General features: G+C 41.5%; 1 protein-coding gene across 1 annotated transcript in view; it reads right to left on the bottom strand.

Moving 5' to 3' along the window:
- Positions 1-327: 327 nt before the first annotated feature.
- Positions 328-19988, bottom strand: part of LOC141912806 (uncharacterized) — a 59209-nt gene continuing 39548 nt past the window's right edge. The window contains exons 2-3 of the mRNA XM_074804207.1: positions 4215-5488; positions 328-968 (exon numbers count right to left, since the gene is read on the bottom strand). Coding sequence (XP_074660308.1) covers positions 4244-5488 — 1245 coding nt within the window. The 3' untranslated portion in view covers positions 328-968; positions 4215-4243. The remainder of the gene's footprint in view (positions 969-4214; positions 5489-19988) is intronic.

Raw genomic sequence — 19988 nt, 5'->3', positions numbered from 1 at the left:
CATCAAAGCTGAAATTTAAGATCCCTGGTCGAAATATGATTCTTTTTCTTCGAAACTGAAATTTCTCGTCGCAATTCGAACGATTCGACGGCCTTCGCCAAGAACCTCAGTGTCTGAGACGCTACCACAACACCCCCGGGTGATCGCGGAGCGCCGTGGATCACTGCACTGCGTCGATACAACCACTTCCAGGACTGGGCGAAGATCGCCCCGGGCGCCCGACGCCGTCCAACGAGTAGAATCCGTAGCAAAAATAAAATACCAGATATGTACATATTGGCTGCCTCAAAAACCACAACAATAAAATCACGATTTATTTCAACATTAATTTAGATTTTTATGACAAAATATATGTATATATATATTACGTCGTCACTACGCAAGCTGTTCTTTTATATATATTGGACAAATCAATTTTCACAATAGTTTTCATTTTATCCGTTGTTAAGTAGTTGATTTCGTTCATTGTTTTGATTGGCTGTTTTATTGTCACGAGGGAACAGGGACGAATACAGTACATGTAATTGGCAGATAGCTCCAAATCTAATCGAACATAATCAAATCAAATTCAAGGATGATAATTCAATTCCTGCGGTAGGTTCCGCGATGTTTTAAACTGAACGCCTATTTCCAGTTCGTCGCTGTTTTTGAGAGGTTCCTATAGTGAGAGCACGCAGATGAAGCGACCAGTGGTTCCGAACATGATGAAATTCTAGGAGCCAGCCTTTTATCCACGCCGGTCGTCTCGGTCGTCTGTTGTAGATCCTGTTGTTGTCGTTATAGTTGTCGTTCTTTCTTTTGATTCCTGTTTAAATGCCTAGTTTTTTTTTAATTATAATATATTATATACATCAAGTCACATAATTATTCGTGTCGGGTTTGTCGGCGGTGTGTGTACCGATGTGTCGCGCTTTTAAACTCATATCAATGAATCGTAGTCACCGCTGGTAGCATCTGTGAGTATCCACCTGCGAATAGAAAACGAAAGATCGTAAACTACGAGTATAGATATTCGTGTTTGATCTACTCTACCGTGGGTGTATCAATGATTTAACTAGACAGTATCTCTCCCCGATGACGGACAAGCGAAAATAGACTTCTTGTAAGATGCACATGCCAAAGGAACGTAGATTTAGTCGTAGGTCCCGGGCGTATATTCCTTCAGAAATTTGAAAATTAGATGCATTATAGAAGCAATTTCGCAGCTTCAGGCAGATAAGGGTGACAAGGAAAGAGAATTTCGGTCCTTTTTCCTGCAATTTGGCAACGAGTTAGGTTAAGTTTGAAAGCATATTATCATTTTGAACCGAGATCTAAGTGTCACCAGTGAGTGAATCTTTTTAGAATCGACACCGAAATTTGCCCCCTATATGAAGCCAGACAATGGTTGATACCAATAGATATTGAAATGGTGAATACAAGAGACTATGGAGTTCTTCTCCTGAAAATGTAAGTCACTGTTATCAAAGCATCACCATGAGGTGCTTATGCTAATTTGTGATTTGAGTTGGAATGCTTAACTAACTCTGTAGAAAATAACAAAATGAACGTCTTTGGAACTAACTCGTTTCATTCAGTATTTATCTTTTTTCCGTAAACAAATCAGAAACAGTTGAATCTGAAAAATTCGATTTCTTCAATCAAGTTATAACTTGTCTCCAGCGAGAGAGTGAGAAATGCTTTTTCGAATAATTCGCCCGGTTTTTTTCAACAGATGAGATCACGTTTAGCGTCGTGTGGCATCGCTTGGCATACACTTGCGATGATATCCGAGAAAACCGCTCGAACAATTCGCGTAAAAATAAAACGAAAAAAAAGAAATGGATTTTCAGATTTAGTTAATGAAAAAGACAAAAACGACTATTCGTTCACGCGAACAGATTAACGACGAGATAACCGGCGACGCTTATTAAAACCGGTCGGTCGGGCGAAATTAATTCCGCGGATATTTATCAATTGAAATATAGACGGGGATTAAATTCAAAATGTTGGCGATGATTTCGCGGCTTCTCGGCGTGGCTGTTAATCATTTCCAGGGTAGGGGATCCTACACTATCGAATTACCGCAATCATGATCCATTCAGCTACAGATATTAATCACTATTTCAGAAATGAAAATACGACCGAACGAGGCGCGATATAGTCGAATCATTTTTCGGATACGCTTTATACTGAAATCATTTTCGTTGAAAGAATCGAAATCATTTGGTTTGCGCGCGATGTAAAAACTGTAATTATCTTTATTTTTCAAAAGTAAAGGCTTCTTTTCTCCGATTCGACTCGAGTAAAAGACACGACTTTTTCCCTTAATCGAAATTCTAATCTTGTCGCTGTCTTCAGAGTGTATGAAAAATGATAACTACGAAATCAATGATTTATTCGTTTCATCTTCAGAATTTGAGATCATTACGAATGAATCTCTGTATAGTCGCCAAGAAGAGATCTTTCCGAAACATCAGCAAAAAACAGATTTCAAAGTCACCATTTCATCAATATTTTTTTTATGCGTTACATATTTTTCGCAATCCTTCAAATCAGAACGAAACGCATAAACCGGTAAAAGCGATAACGACCTATTTCAGGTAATTTCTCCTCAAAAAACCAGATAGACAGAGACTAATGGCCACGAAAATCTCGAATATTTCTTCCGAGCTACTGAAGATTTTGTCAATAATGTAGCGTAATTTATACGCGCACTCAAACTTGTAACTTATTTTTCTCCGGTCGACAAACCGCGTTCCGAGTAGAATTTCGAGTTGGTATTTTTGTAAAACTTGAGCGCGGTGTCGTCTGCGAATTCGCGTGAGAAATTTCGTTTTGCGGAGCGGCTGTTCCGAGGCGTGTTATGTAAACTTTTAACGAGCAAATCAAATTTGAATGCGCACGCTCGAATCAACCTGAATTCCTGCGTCGCTCGAATATATCTTTCTCCGACTATAAAGGCGGAAACGTACAGACTAATAAATCGTCTCCGAATCAATCTTACGATACATAATTAATAGATTGTTGAAGTTGATTATAATTCTGGCTAAAAGTGAATAAATTCGAGATCGTTAGGAAATGTCGAAAAGTTCAAACAAAGTTATCGTCTGCATATTTGGCGCGTTCCATTGGCTCTATAATGCCGGGAACGCGCCGATCGCTAATTGAAAACCCTGATACGACTTTTCACGTCGTCACTTCGCTTTGAGAGATCTCCATCTGAAATTTCAGCAGCAGCGGCAGCAACGGCAGCGGCAACATCGGCGGCCTGTCAGTCGTTCGCCGAGTGTTTGCCGACCGTATCACGAGTGTCGTATGCGATATTGAACCTCTCGCGCTCTCTCTCGCACTCGACGTTAATAAAAATACCAAATCGGAAATCAGCCGTCGCGCGCGCGTGTGATATAGGAAATACCTCCGATTATTCAATTATAATATATTCGATCGATGAATATTTGAAGAGGGAAAGATGATTAGAAACGATCAGCCGAAGAGGTCGATAAAATGGCCGATAATGAAAAATTGCTAGACATGAAATCGAAACCTGCGCGGATCAATCAGCTCATCAACATTAACTGATGAACCTCTGATCAATTTAAGCATCTTCGACCTTCTTTCGATGTGTTCCTCACGCTTATGGATCTCGTAAAGTTTCAAAGATTTTAATTCATTTTCTCTGCAGTTGTTCAAAACTCATCTAAAGACACTCCTATTCAGACGACGGTTACTTAGAGGAGCGCATCAGAACTGTTTTAGTAAGATACCTGCGCTTTATAAAACTTATACATTTATCATTTATCATTATCAAATCGAAACAAATCTTAGTTCGACGATTAAATTGAAATGATTTTAAACAATATCAAACGCCCCCATATTTGGGAATAACGATTTAGAACTCTGAGCTGGCGGGAATCTTCTAGAAATTAATGAACGAATTGTTGGAAACGGGTCGTTCTTTTGTTTGAAAGGCAGGAAAGCATATCCAGACGCCATCTTTAATAAAAGAAGTATCCAGTTTGCTTTTTTTGTGTAAAAAAGAAAGGAAAATTATCGCAACAACGGGGACCTCAAGGGTCCGCCATAAAATGGCGCCTAGAAACTGGAAACTTCTTTATTATCATATATAGAAATTGTTCTCAAATCGTGCACTTCAACTCAACGCCTCCTTCTTTTCCAAAATGCCCAACCACACCATATAAGGAAATATGTAAATCATCATTATGAATACTTACCGAGCACGTGTATAACGCGGACATACTCTCTATGCCGCTTTGGTCTCGGACTGCGCGCCGGACTGTGCACCGATACTCGTATCTGCGGACTTTAACGAGTTTGTGCCAATGTCTTTAGCGTTTCGTTTACCAAGTCCGTGATATCTGTGCGGGTCTACTAAACGTTTTTCCGCAAAACTATCATCCGAGCTTTTCTCGTCGCCCGAATTTGCTCGTTTTCCTAAACCGACCTTATACCTTATAGAATCCAGGCGTTTTTGCAGCGTCACCGATTCGTCGTCGTTTTCATCGCTGTCTGACGAGTGATCGCGTTTTCCGAAGCCCCCAGCACCTGCGAAACGCATATTATCAAGCCTTTTACCAAATCCGCCAGCACCGGCGTATCGCATGTTATCTAGCCTTTTTCCGAAGCCCCCTGCACCTGCAAATCGCATGTTATCTAGCCTTTTTCCGAACCCTCCAGCACCTGCAAATCGCATGTTATCTAGCCTTTTACCAAATCCGCCAGCACCGGCGTATCGCATGTTATCTAGCCTTTTTCCGAAGCCTCCAGCACCTGCAAAACGCATGTTATCTAGCCTTTTTCCGAAGCCCCCTGCACCTGCAAATCGCATGTTATCTAGCCTTTTTCCGAAGCCCCCTGCACCTGCAAATCGCATGTTATCTAGCCTTTTTCCGAAGCCGCCAGCACCTGCAAATCGCATGTTATCTAGCCTTTTTCCGAAGCCTCCAGCACCTGCAAATCGCATGTTATCTAACCTTTTTCCAAAGCCCCCGGCACCTGCAAATCGCATGTTATCTAGCCTTTTTCCGAACCCTCCAGCACCTGCAAATCGCATGTTATCTAGCCTTTTACCGAAGCCCCCTGCACCTGCAAATCGCATGTTATCTAATCGTTTTCCTAGGCCACCCAAAAACCTGACGTCATCCAGACGTTTTTCCGTGTCCACATCAGCCTGATCGTCGCGTTTTCCCAAAGTGCCCCCGAACCGGACCGTATCGATCCTTTTTCCGAGTCCTACGTTGAATCGCATATCGTCGAGGCGTTTTTCGTTGTCCCGCTTGCCGAGAGTGCCTCGAAATCGTACGCTGTCGACGTCACGTTTGTCCAACGCGCCGTACTCGTCCGCCGACCGTTTCTCTCGCCCGCCGCGGCTGTCGTCGACGAGTCGTAGGAAATCGCGCCCGGTCGAATCGCAATGCGTTAATCCCAGACAGCTTACTAACACGAACAGCAAATTGAAACACGTTGTTAATCGTTCTTGGGCAGCCATCTGCAAAACATAAAATGATGATATGTGTGTATTACGCAGCGAAAAAGGAATAATACTTTTTCAAAAAAAATTATCATTATCATTATTATTATTACTATTACTATCATTTACCATATTTCATACTGCTCTTAGCCACACGTGATAATATGTATATACTTTGAAAAAAGATTCGTACATTTTCGAAAAAGAAAATTATCGTTACTTTTATTGTTATCAACATTTACCATATTTGGTGCCTTATTCAGTAAGATCAACAAATTATGATAATACAGTTTTGGAAAAAACCATATTTTTTTCCAAAAAAAAATTGTAATGATTATTAGCATTATATGTAGCATTATGATTTACCATACTAGGTGCCCTATATTCGATAGAATATTGCACTAAAACACTTGAATAAAAACTTGATGAATAATAAAAGTGTGGCCTAACCATAAACTTGAATAAAAAGATAAAAGGTAAAATATATAAAAGGTTTTAAGATGTTGGTCGTAGGAGCTGATCTGGTTAGAATTTTCATCATTTTCAAGCCATATTTCAAAAAATGATTTCATATTGAAAAACTCGAACCAAATCAGAATCACGTATTGCCTGTACACGCGAGTAGAACTCGTCCTATATTCTTGAGTAAGTTTAGAATATCGTGGTCTATCCGGACATAGCTTGGAGAATATACCAATGGAAAACCTCCGACGCTATACTGCAGCAATGAAGCAGTCAACTTTAGACTGGTTGGAAGATTGTTCGAATGAACCTAATATGCTCCCGGTAGGTGTGGTGGGTTTGTAAGGGACACGAAATCAAAAAAAAAATCGGACAAAATCTTCCAACCAAATATATAACGGGGACAATCACTGATTTTGATATAGAATCATCGGGAATGAGCTAGTTTTAACTCTCGGGAGTCAAACTTCACCGCCAACGCACTGTCGAACTGGATCCAGGTGCGCGGATAAACCTCCGCCGCGATTGATTTCTCGGAGTGCGAAAAAAGCATCATCGCCGACACGCAGACGACGACAGTCGGCGCGATTTGCGAGCTATTTTTTGAAATGACGATTGCGACGATCGTTTGAACGCGGCCGGCGCTGCGCAGCGAGTCGATATTAAATCAAGTCTTTACTTTTGATATTAGTGCGTCGGCAAATTCATTCAATCAACTTTCAGCGACTCGCTATCGATTTTGGACGCGGGCGAATGCGCGAAAGATAATTCCTTTTTGTCCTCGTTTATTGTATGAGCCATTTGTACGCGTGTTTCAACGCGAATGGCTAATTTTTTCAGACGCGCATTTTGTCAATATTAAACGCGAATGTCTGCAATTTTTCGTAGCGATTTCTTCGGTCTTTCATGCGGCTTTCGGGCGCGTATTAGGATTCCGATTCGTTCTCTTTGTCGTCGGATTTTTTTTCTATAATACGGCTCGGCCATTTAATCGAAAATCAAAACCCGCTGTCGTCGACCACAGTCCGCGATAAAACCCCCGATCGCTTTGACGCGAAAACAATCATCTAAACTTTCTGTATCTTTCAGCAACGAATCGCTGAAGACGATTCATTACCTTTGATTCTTTCGATGTTCGTCCGTCGGAGTAAATCAGAATTCTAGAAACAAATAATTGATTCAAAGTAGTATTCAGTGGGCTTTTTTTCTTGAGTAATGCGACCGAAATAGTAACACATTTATATATTTGTAGTCGAATAAAAGAAACTCTGATTCCTGTAAACCATAGATGAATAGAGAAGTCCCACAATCGAATCTGATGTGATAAAGTTTATTGAAACACAAAGTTTCGGCTGTTGACTAACAGTCTGATGACGGCTGTTGGTCAACACAGTCGAAACGTTGTGGTTTCATTTCAAAATATATTTTATGTATATCTTGAAATACATTTTATCATATGAAATTCTATCGTGGCATTTCTTCGTTCAATGTTACTTTTCATGTTTCGACAAGCGAAGCTACACTTTTTGATTTATATTCACTCATAAATGAATTCATCCTTGATCTCAAATTAGGGATGATTGTCCCACTAAATTATTTGATTGGTGAATTTGATTTGATTCGGTGTTCCTTATAAATCCAACACCCCTGCCAGGAGCGAAACAGGGATTTGCTTTTAGAATAAATTAATGCGGGTTCGATTATCAACTTCAAAATCCATTTTTTGTCTCTAATTTCGTGAATCGATATTTGCACCTAAAAGAGATATAATTACTCTAAAAGATTTGGCGTTTAAACGTGCATTTTCAACCTTTATTCTTAAGTAAAAGAAAAAGGTAATTCAATCTATTAGACCTAACCTCGCCGATCGAAAATGTTTTCATCCGAAATAAATAATGTAAAATCAATCGTTGAAATTTTTCTATTTTAGTAAATCGTTAGATTCTTTTTTTTCTCGTAGTTGATACCGAAAAATAAACCGTCGTTATTACGAAATTGATTCGTTCGAATGCTTTCTCCGCGAAAAGGTGGTTTCGCCGGCGATTACGAGAAGCGCGTGTGCAAAAAACCACGAGGTTTTCACCGCGAATTTATTTACGCCTTCGAGGCGTGATGCGCGTTGATCAAACGGTTTTAAACGATGGAAACATCGCGCTGTACCCTCGCCGCACGTAAATCGATGCGATCCGTTAGTTCCCCGCGCACCTGCCAATTCGAGCGTCTGTTTCTTTTTCAAATCGCTTCGCGGTTTTTTTATACACCCGATTCGCGCGCGAGTTTTTTTAAACGTCACTTTGTCACCGCGATGTTCGCAAACTTTCTTTAATGTACTTTGGAAAGTGATGCGACAAATTCTTTTTGTCTACAGTACGATACACGAATGTTCATCTATCCGGGGTTGACTCGTACTATTTCGGATTCCTTTTCAAACACCTATATCTATAACCTATAACCGGTCCATGATTATTTGGTTTGGTAGCCAATCTAACAACTTAAGACGAGTATTAGTGGACTTGGGAGGGACCCAATTGCACAGTGTAGGCTTCGAGCTAAAGCCAGTCTTAAGCCTATCTTGGTTTTGTAGCCAATCTACCAACCTACGACCAGTCTTAATGGACTTGGGAAGGACCTAATTGCTTAGTCTCGGCTTTGACCTAAAACCAGTCTAAACCCATTTCCATTCTCCGTATAGCCGATCTAAAAACCTTCACAGTCTTAAGACCTGGGCAACTTGTGAACTCAATTCAAAACTATGCCGCTGGGTCCAACTTAAGACCAGCCTTAAGGCTAAGGAAAAAAGACCATTTGGGGACTTGATTCACATGCTTGCATTTTGGACCTGAAGATTTATCTGCCCGATCATAGATTAGAATTTTGACTAAAATATAATCATTTCGAGTTTTTAAATTCGCGGAATATCGGCTCTGATTCAAATCGATTCTTCGCACTGCGCGTATTATAGTATTTTAATAGATTCGAGACGTAATAATCGAGTTCAGTCGTGTGTTTTATTTCTTCCCAAACGGAAAGTAATTAACACTTCAATTCGCTCGAACCGAGTCGAACGTGGCTTGACGAGTTTTACGCCGCACTTGTGCGGGGAGAACGCGCGCGCGCTAGACGCAGCTCCGGGCACCGACCCGGGCGTTTGCGAATCGATGGATGCTGAATTATAGTGACTGGTGAGATCAAACAAAGGGCCGAACAGTCCCGCCGGGGCGTATCACCCGTTAAGGATTCAATATGGCCGCCGGGCGTGCAATTGAATGTTAGTTAAGTACACAATCCTTCGTTTACAATCTACAGCGTCTGATGATATCGCCACTGACGCATTAATTCGTATTAAACGTATTCGAATTATGTAAAAGCCACAAAGTTAAGAGCGTTCATTGTATATAAATGCATGATGATAAGCGGTATTTGTATTACGGAATCATCGTTAGATAACTGAATTATTAATATCCGCAACTATATCTGATTCGTAATGACTTAGTAATCTAGTTCTAATCAACTTGGCGCGAAAATGAAGACTCGCGCTTAAACCAATAATGCGAAAAGCGGGATGGGCTCGCCATCACCGATCCAGCGATCGGAGATGGCGTGGCTTCATCAGCTGTTCTTGCGTTAGTCGATGTTATTAGTTCGTTTTCGATCATTTTAGGCTCCTGAATCCAAATATCATCATTATAGCTAGTGCAGAAAATGTATGAAATCTGCTGTTCTGCTTTACGTGTTTGGTATTGCTTTCATTTAAAGTCAATAAGAGCGTTCGTTCGATATTTCGATCGAAATCTATAGAGGATCGAATTAGGGAACCTGGGTGGATCATCGCTTGCCACAGGTGGAAAGTCCTCTACTGCCACAGTAGTTTATGACATACACCTGGTGGATCATCACTTGCCACGAGTGGAATCATCTGTTGCTGCAGTAGTCGATGTCCTACTGCACGCTAGCGCACCTCGTGGAACCTCACTTGCCACAAGAGGAATCCTTAAATGCCGCAGTTGCATTACGAGTAAATGAGATGAGATTATTAAAGCCATCTAATAACAGCGTTAGTCGGCTTCACTCGGGTTTCTGGGATCCTATTTCGCGCTATAGTGGCAGAGAATTTAAGATCAGTGATATCTTAGATCGGTGTCACCTCGCATTACGCGTCTTCAAATCGTTGGAAACAAAACGTTTTTGTCGTTATATTTCACCCGACCCGGGGAATATAGAAAAAGAAAGCCGTTCAATCTAGTCGAGGTCAGTTCGTAGAAACAACGCGCACGTACGGAGAAAATCAAATTACTTCCAGAAATGAAAACTTCTTCTCGTTCACTCGACCTGCGCTGATATGATGAATTCCGGTTGACAAAAGTCAAAAGTATCAGGTATATTTACAATGGACGATGCCGCGTTACTGGGGAGACGATCCTGCCGCCGTTTGACAACCGCGACAAGCGACGACGATTCATATCTTCTCTTCAAATATTGTCACAGACGCGTGTGTATGCATGTGTGTGGCCATTCTAACATTCACTATATTTCACTGATTTAAAGTATATTCACACAACAGCTCCTCGACGAATATAGCTGATATATGAACAGATCTCGATTTTCAGGAATTCCTGAGGAGGACATAGTCGAAATGTCGAACTCATGGACACCTGCGCGGACTCATGTTCTTACTGAGTTTCGGCTTTTCTTTAGTGTCTAATAGTAGTAGTTATATTTTCCCAATCAAAAAAGAGATGTCCAAATTGACTTTATATTTACTGTGTATATTTGACATTATCATTTTAGAACGAAGAATGGTGGTAGCAGCCACCCGAAATGTTTGGTCTATAGTATTTTGAATCAACTTTGGCCCGAGTGAATGTAGAACCCGGTTCAATAGTTCCAGGACGAATCTCATATTCCAGTCGCCAAGTCGCCCAGTCATCCAGTCATCCCATCGCCCAGTCGCCCAGTCATTCAGTCGCCCATTGTCCAGCCACCCAGTCATCCAGTCATCCAGTCGCTCAGTCATCCAGTCACCCAGTCGACAAGCCACCCAGTCATCCAGTCGCTCAGTCATCCAGTCGCCCAGTCGACAAGCCACCCAGTCATCCAGTCATCCAGTCATCCAGCCACCCAGTCATCCAGTCGCTCAGTCATCCAGTCGCCCAGTCGTCCAGCCACCCAGTCATCCAGTCATCCAGTCATCCAGCCACCCAGTCATCCAGTCGCTCAGTCATCCAGTCGCCCAGTCATCCAGTCGACCAGTCATCCAGTCGCTCAGTCGTCCAGCCACCCAGTCATCCAGTCATCCAGTCATCCAGCCACCCAGTCATCCAGTCGCTCAGTCATCCAGCCACCCAGTCATCCAGTCGCCCAGTCATCCAGCCACCCAGTCATCCAGTCGCTCAGTCATCCAGTCGCCCAGTCGTCCAGCCACCCAGTCATCCAGTCATCCAGTCATCCAGCCACCCAGTCATCCAGTCGCTCAGTCATCCAGCCACCCAGTCATCCAGTCGCCCAGTCATCCAGCCACCCAGTCATCCAGTCGCCCAGTCATCCAGCCACCCAGTCATCCAGTCGCCCAGTCGTCCAGCCACCCAGTCATCCAGTCGCCCAGTTGTCCAGCCACCCAGTCATCCAGTCGCCCAGTCACCCAGTCACCCAGTCAACCAGTCATCCAGTCAACCAGTCATCCAGTCACCCAGCCACCCAGTCATCCAGCCACCCAGTCACCCAGTTACCCATTCATCCATTCACCCAGTCATCCAGTCACCCATTCGCACTATTACCCCGTATTCTAAACACTCGGGCCTATAAACTTAACCTGGTGCAGTCGTTCTGCGGGAATCTACATTCACGGACGGAGCGTTCCATTAAGATGAACATTACGTATCCATCTTCGTCAATTTTGCTTTTACTAGATTTGTTTTTCCTTCAAAAAGTGCTGAAATCGACAAAGCTTTCTGTTGATTAACTCAACGTAGACACACATATACACACACACTAAACATTTTTTTTTAGCTGTTCACATCAGCTTTTGGCATTTGTCGACGCGACGTTTGAAAATTGCTGTTGTCGAAAGCGCTATCGGAGATTTGTATCGCGCCGGTGCCGGCAACCAGGCGGTAAAAATTGCCCGTATTGAATTAATGTCGATACACGATGACACGATGAAGTCGCCGATTGTAATTTTGATGGAGTATTTGATGCAGAAAAGGAACCTCGCGTATGCGACGACGAGAGGCCGCCCGTGGGTTTATACATCCACAGCGTGCGTGGCGTAGTCTTTAATCGCTTCATTTTTCCGCCTTTTTGAAATTCGCTCGAAACATCGGCGGCCAGTTTTTTTTTCTTTTTTACATTTTTATACGGAATGGATTTTGAGTTTAGTCGGTGTACCCGACGTATCGACGCGAACCCAATAATAGAATTGACGTTTGAACTTTTTGAGAACCCAACCTCCATTTCTTGATTGATTTTCCGACAGGGCATTCGTCTGTTTTTTGTTGTTGTTGTTGTTGTTAAAAACATACCCCTCGGGGTCCCTTTTAGTCCTTTTTTCTTTGCTACGTTTTTATGATGTAATAACGAATTCGCGTTAGCTTATTCATCCGCGTAATATTTAAGTGACTGTGTGTATTTTTGTACTAACGTACTTTTAAGAAAAGAAATGAACGTATATCATAAAAATTATCATGATATCGATGATATCAATAGTAATAATGATAATGATAATAGCAAGAATTCCTTTTTATGTATTTTTGATAATAGTGATTATTATAAACTGTGACCCCTAAATCATCTTTACAGCCAACTCGAATGTAGTTAGCGGTGAAAGTCCACCCCCCCTCCCCCAGTTTCAAATACTTAGGAAAATATAACAACATTCAAGCATTTAAGAATATCTTTATCGCCTACCTTGGTTTTTATCAATTTGATATCGTTTACTTATTCTTGTTCTTCTTAGCGTGGTGGTTCTATTATATCGACTGTCACCTACGAAAAAGATCGAGTGAATACGAATTGAGCATAATGCGAATGATATCAAAGATTTCATTTCTGTATCGTATGAAATGTTTCATTCGCCAGCCGTGTGGACCATCGCGATATCTGTTACTACTTGCCCTCTCCTCCCTTCGACAACGTGATAACAAGGTTGCACCATGGACTCAATTAAAGGTTGCACTAAACAGAATATTCCGTAAATTCGACCACCTGTAGCTGTACTTCGATTTCCAATTTCGAAATCACCCCCCCCCCCCCTCCCCTGGTTCGGCAGGTGTGGTGGGTTTGTAAGGGACACCGAATCAAAACAAAAATCAGACCAAATCTACCAATCAACTCCCTGTTCCGTTTCCGTCAGTTGTGACTGGTAGTTTCGTAAGGGACACGCCGAAAATGAGCGTAACATCAATAATGCGTAAATAATCCCACAATAAATTCGTACAAAGACGAAGAGTTCTCTTGCATTAGATAAATACACTATTGATCGACGTTTCGGCTGTACTGATAGCCATCACAGGTACACTGATAATCAGGCATACACCACTCTCTCGAGTCCATCTCGGAAATTGTGTGTATCTTTTCTAAATCAAATCGATCAATCAAATGAATGAAATGGAAAGTTTCCCTGTCTCAAGATCGACGCCGTTGCGAATACGATACGTTTAAACAGGGAACTTACGATTGCTAGGAAACTTGCTAGAATCGCTAAATCAGATACGGTGGATCTATATAGCTAAACTCGCTCCCTAAAAAAAACACGCGAATATTGCAAACAATTCGGTCTGACGATGTAAACGATAGATATAGAAAATTTCAGCTTCTGTTAAAAATATTGAAAACAGGGAAAGTTGTTCGTCTTGTGAACAATTCGGTCTAGATGATGTGGACAACAGGTACACGGCAAACTGCAGCTTCTTTCTAAAGAATGAATTATTCGTCCGAATTACAACCATTGATTCGTAAATTAAAACGAAACTCAAAACAAAATTGCTAAACGATACGTTTACGAAAATGTCGAAAATGATTATGATCGAAAAGTGGTCGCCAGGACCTTAGTTTCATGATGAAGTAAACTCTTTGAAATAAAAGCAGTTAATTTTAGATGAGTTAACTCTGAGTAATATCTAAACTTACAACAGTAGATCTGTGCGTGAATCCTGTGCGTGCACTTTTATCGGAAGCTTCCACAAGATGTGAAATTCTCACGCTCCCGACAACATTCAACAAAATGAAACCTATGTAAGATATTCGACAACACCGGCGCGGCGCGCGTACCTTTTTTCTTTACCGTACGTAACCGAATCAAAACCGGGAGAATTCGTTCGAAAATAGAACTCTAATCCATTAGTCCACGCGGGATACAGCGGCTCCGTCGATTTAGTTTAATGACTTTGGCTAATTCGCTCGACTCGTGTCTGTTCCGACGTCCACGCACACTCACAAACACCGGTTCAAATGAAACTGACTACGAGAGCATTAGCGCTGATGCGGCGCTGGCGAGACCGAGGAGGATGCTTATCAAAATAGCCACCCACTCATGTATCCGTGTTCAAATATATTACGCAAATTTGCGATTACTTCGCGAGGTTTTCGCCCGTCGAGGCTTCGACATATCCCTAAAACCGCGACGGAATCGAAATGTCCATAATTGCGCACTTTGATCTGTAAATTCGACCGCCGATCACGAAACTATATCCGTACTTCGATTTCCGATTTCAAAATCAAACCCCCTGTTTCGCTTCACCGGCAGGTGTGGTGGTTTTGTAAGGTGGCTTAAATCTACCGATCAAATAAATAACAGGGTCAATCCCTATTTCAAGATTTAGAAAAAACCGTGGATCTATTCGTTTCAGAGTTAATGCTTAAACTATTCTTCTAGAGGGCTGTCACAATGCTTACGTAAGATTCCTAAACATAAGAGTTAAAACCCAAACCTTGATGCAACGTCTACAGTGGTCAGGCCTTATGATAGCATGTTCGTTTAGGGTATCTTTTTCTTGTACATCAGTTTTGATTATTCGGACCAGATACAGTAAAATTTGCCTAACTTGGACAAAAATCAGCGCGAGGTAAGCGAACTCCGAGTTGGCCACGTTCGAGTGTATAAAGCGGTGGTTTGTACTTAGACTTGTAAATGGCGCATAATCTATTTCCTCCAGTTTGTAAAGTCTCAAAATATTGATGTACATCTCATTTATCAATTTACAGTTTCGGGAATCATTTTGAATTCCACCTTCAGAAAAACAGTCAACGCCATATTTACTGAGGTATTATTTACCGAAGTTTTTCCCTTGCCCGGCCAAAAATCAGTTTCAAGCTGAAAAATACTTGACGGTTTAAGAGTAACTGACCTCTTAAAAACTTAGGCGAGTTTCTGATTTGGTGATAGCGATTTGGATATATTCGGGACCCGAGATTACCTCCCACGTAATTCGATCCTTGACTGATGAATACGAAAACTAACCCCGTCTGGTATTCATATAAGACAATATTGCTCTATCAACGGGCTATAATTGCTTATGGAAAGAAAAACCTCGTCGGTACCGATCAGTGCGCGGCGACCCTTTTTAGATCTTCCGTTTGACGTTACGACACAATTGATCGTTGTCTTATGATCTACCGATCTCTCATCATCGTCGACAATATGCATGAACCAGTCGCCTGTCGACGAATATTCCCTTTATTTCTGTATGAATAAATGTCACGGATCAAACGCTCATTTCTATCCCTATCGGACAATCATAAGTTCGTGCATGGCGTCGCGCGTCCTGTGTTTTCGTTAGTTTTTTTCACGCTGTTTGTGTCGCGCCGTTATTACTGTCGGGTTCGAGATGGTGATATACGATGATTATCTTTGATGCTATATGCTTTTCGTCATTCTGTGGCAAGTTTGTTTGTTCTACCGTTATTCGCGCAAATGACGTCGCGCTTTTTCTCGAGTCAATGCGCGCGCGCGCCGACAATCTTCGTTGACCTGTTTCAGAGGTCATTCGGGCGCGATTCTAATACCAAGGTATAACCGAAGCGTGTTCGGCGATCACGATTTCCTCTTTCCAAATATCGGCTAAATTACCGAAAAGCAAATTGTTAATTCCCGCGAAGGCCCTGCCCTTTAAACAAACGTACTCGGAATAGACAATTCGATACAGTTCTTTGTTTCGTTATCATTTTTTGCGTTAGATCATTGGCTGGAATATATACGTCACGACTAACCTTGTGACGCGCGCAATTATACCTTGTATGAGGGTAAAATGAAATTCCGCACACGCCAGAAAAGTCCCTGTCATCTCAGACAGGGCCGTCTTATCAGCTAATCATCAGCTGGTCGCAACACCGAACGCCGCGGTCTAATCGAAGCGTTAATAAGTGTACTGTAAATGAATTTAAAAGCTATTCGAATGGAGAAGTGGTTTAATGGCAGGATTGTGTTTACTCGGCCACTTTGTGGCTGTTTGTTCGGTCCGGCGCTGCTGCGGCTGCTGCTGCTGCTATGCATAATGGACGTCGATCACCGCGACGTATTACAGTTTATACCCGGTCTAGAGCCGGTCCCGGTTAATGTAGTATTCAATTGGCAGTCATTAACGCGTAAATTTGTTTAGAAGTCGCGTTGAGTGCCGGTGTAGAATCGATGATCAATTCGCGATTAATCGGCGATGATAAAGCGGCCATTAAAATTCATAATTTCTCTCTTTCTCGTCGTCGTCGTCGTTGATTGGTTTTTGTCGAAATTGCCAACCATTTCAAACCGCGCGACGCGCCGAGCACCCACGCCCGCGGAACCGCGAATAAATCACTGTCAAAATCTACGTCAAACCGCGTCGGCTGAAATTGCGATGATCGAATCATCCCGGGTTTGAGTGGATGCGGCGGCTGGGGTTTTTTTTTCTTAACAATCATCGTCGCGTTATTGTCATCGCAAAACATCGAAACGATGATAATTCGTCGAACGAATTCTCACTACGACTTATCGAAGAATTAGCGCCGTTCCGACGCGCGATTTCGGCTAGCATACCGGTAATTTGTCTATATCTGACGACTGGTTCCCGTATAATTAAGTTGTTTTTTCGCCACGCCGCGTAAAACGCGTTCGCAATCTCCGCGTATATCGGGGTATAATAATCACAGGGTCGCGATGACGTCGAGCCGGTTATCAGCGGCCTGTAAGTACTGGAATCATCGGCATCTTAGTTCATCATTCGACGACGAAAACCTCTCATCTGCGCGAACGTGAGGCTTTTAACAACCCCGACTGATGTTAATTACAGCGCCGCTCTAATCAGTCATAGTCCGAGCTTTGATTCCTCGTGACCGCCTTCGTTTTCATTGTATCTCGGAATAGGTCGAAATAGGCTCTATACGCGTTGACCACCAGAGGGCGCGCATATTCCGATATATGTTTCGATGTATATAGATCCCTCCAATAGTTGATATATTGTAAATAGTGTATGACATGTGTATAGTTGTTAATAACTTTGTTACATCTTTTCAAGGAAAGTTTATATTTTCTGTTGTTTTGTAAATATTGATGACCCAATTGATGACCCTTGAAGAGATGACCCAATGAACGATAGATGACCCAATGAACGATTTATTTGATAGACCCCGGAGAACCCCAAAAGAGATGACACAATGAACGATTTATTTGATAGACCTCTGAGAACCAAAAAGAGATGCCTCAATGAACGATAGATGACCCAATGAACGATTTATTTGATAGACCTCTTAGAACCAAAAAGAGATGACCCAATGAACGATTTATTTGATAGACCTCTGAGAACCAAAAAGAGATGCCTCAATGAACGATAGATGACCCAATGAACGATTTATTTGATAGACCTCTGAGAACCAAAAAGAGATGACCCAATGAACGATTTATTTGATAGACCTCTGAGAACCAAAAAGAGATGACCCAATGAACGATTTATTTGATGTACCTCTGAGAACCCAAAAGAGATGACCCAATGAACGATTTATTTGATGTACCTCTGAGAACCAAAAAGAGATGACCCAATGTTCGATTTACATGATAGAAGTTTGTAAATTCCCTGATTTATCTGTTGTTGTTATGTACGGCAAGTTTCCATCACTGTTAGCGTACAAACTGTGACGTCACGTCGATCATCGGTTCATATACGTAGAAAAAAATACAGATTCAATTTCTCGGCGCGATTTCATCTTGATTTCGTTTTGAATCGCGTCGATTTTCAAGACGGTTGAAAACACGTAAATTCGCTTCGCCCTCTCATCAGCGATGCCGCTGCGACTGTGGATGAAGTGCCATCCGTATTTACACGAAGCGTTTTCAAACGAGACTGCAAATATATCGCGAACGAATCGCGAGTCTTTCATGCCGCCAAACACTCGACACGAGCGGGATTTCATATTTTCAATATCGTATAAAGTATAAATAAACTCCTGTCTTATTCGATAGCGTCGATACTGTAGTATTACACCGAGTTGACCGGATACCGGGTTGGGAATCGGTGAAATTGAAAGTCCAAGAAATATCCGAGTATTTAAGTGTTTCTAATATTCGCCGAACACCAGGATCAGGGAGAAAAATCCAAATCGTTTTTAAGCGAGTAAGGAGGGGTCTACTAGTTTAACTGCGCCTTACAAAGTAGTGTTTGGACTGTAAATATTTCACCGAGTTGACCAGATATCGAGTTTAGAATCAAAGATATTAGAGAATTTCTTTTTCAATTAAATCTTATTGAAATTATCCGAACTGAACTGTTTATCGAGGTGACAGAAAACAGTTCTAAAATAAACCGATATTACGTTCTTACTTTTGGAATTCGGATGGCTTTTCTCAACTTGGCTGTTCAAAGTTGCAAAAGCATGTCATCTACAGGTTTAAATCCTGGCAAACCTTTTCGCATTTTGATTGGAATAAGTGCAAAACTAATGTAACGAATGTACGCCCCAACAACTGCATCTAATTTCGAAATGATCATTCCGTTATCTTAGAAAAAGTGTGTTTTACGACAAGACGGAAGAAATCCGCACCTGTTTGCTCCATCCGACTTTTGTTCATAATATTAATCAATATGAGATACCTATCATTACGACTACAACGTGAACAATCCAATCTGATATGTTACCGGTGTGTACTGGCAAGACTAAAGACGCGAGCGACTAATCCGAGTTGCGTGCGCGTTTATAAAAATACTAATATCGCAAAATGCATATTACTCAAGAAAATTAGTTTCATTTCTCGTATGTTATTTCAAAGGTTTCTCGGATTGACTTTTTTGTAACTCTTTCCGCTCTTTCTACTACTGGCAGAAACTTTTATATGTTTGATTAATGGCTGAATATTCGTCTTACGACGAACGTCACGCCGATTTTTAAGACGGGGATTAAGTATGATACTTGTTTCGGAAAAAACTAGGGGCCTGTTGCTCAAAAGTTGGTTAGAGTAAGTAACCATAGTGGATGGTTGGACATAGTGACAATTGAAGGTTTTTTTTTTTTATTTGAACACTTTATTTTTCAATAATTAATATAATCTACAGCATAGTGTACAAAGCATAATACAAAATACAGTAAATTAAACCTGGAGGGGCCTGTAGAAACTAAGGAATAGTTTGTATAAAACAGGTCCCTCGAGGTTCAAAAAACTCTTCCACTTTTTTACTGCTTTATTATACGGAGTATTATAAACTTATCTTTGTATGATTGGTGGGGTAAGGGAAAGTTTACTTCTTGGAGATGCTTTAGAATACAATTCATCCATCTACGAATTTTCTACGAAATATGTCTTTTCAATGACCATATGTGCCACAAGACCTTCACAAGTACGCCTTGGGTCCTACTTAGAATCTGGTTCTTTACTTCCCATGTCATTGAGTCAGTATAGGGTGAGATTTCAAACGAGAACTATATGGAACAGAAGGCCGCTTCGCAGAACGAATAAACACTCATTAAGCTTTCATTAGTATTGTATTATCACGACTTACGAAACTTATAAAGGCGTTAAAAGGTTGCCATAAGTAACTAATATAATCAACATTTCTCATCGCGAACTTTGGCGGAGGGACTGAATAATTAAACCCACAAT

Source organism: Tubulanus polymorphus, chromosome 11, assembly GCF_964204645.1.
Source record: "Tubulanus polymorphus chromosome 11, tnTubPoly1.2, whole genome shotgun sequence".
NCBI classification, from domain to species: Eukaryota; Metazoa; Nemertea; class Palaeonemertea; order Tubulaniformes; family Tubulanidae; genus Tubulanus; species Tubulanus polymorphus.
This window is presented reverse-complemented; position numbering and strand designations above follow the sequence as displayed.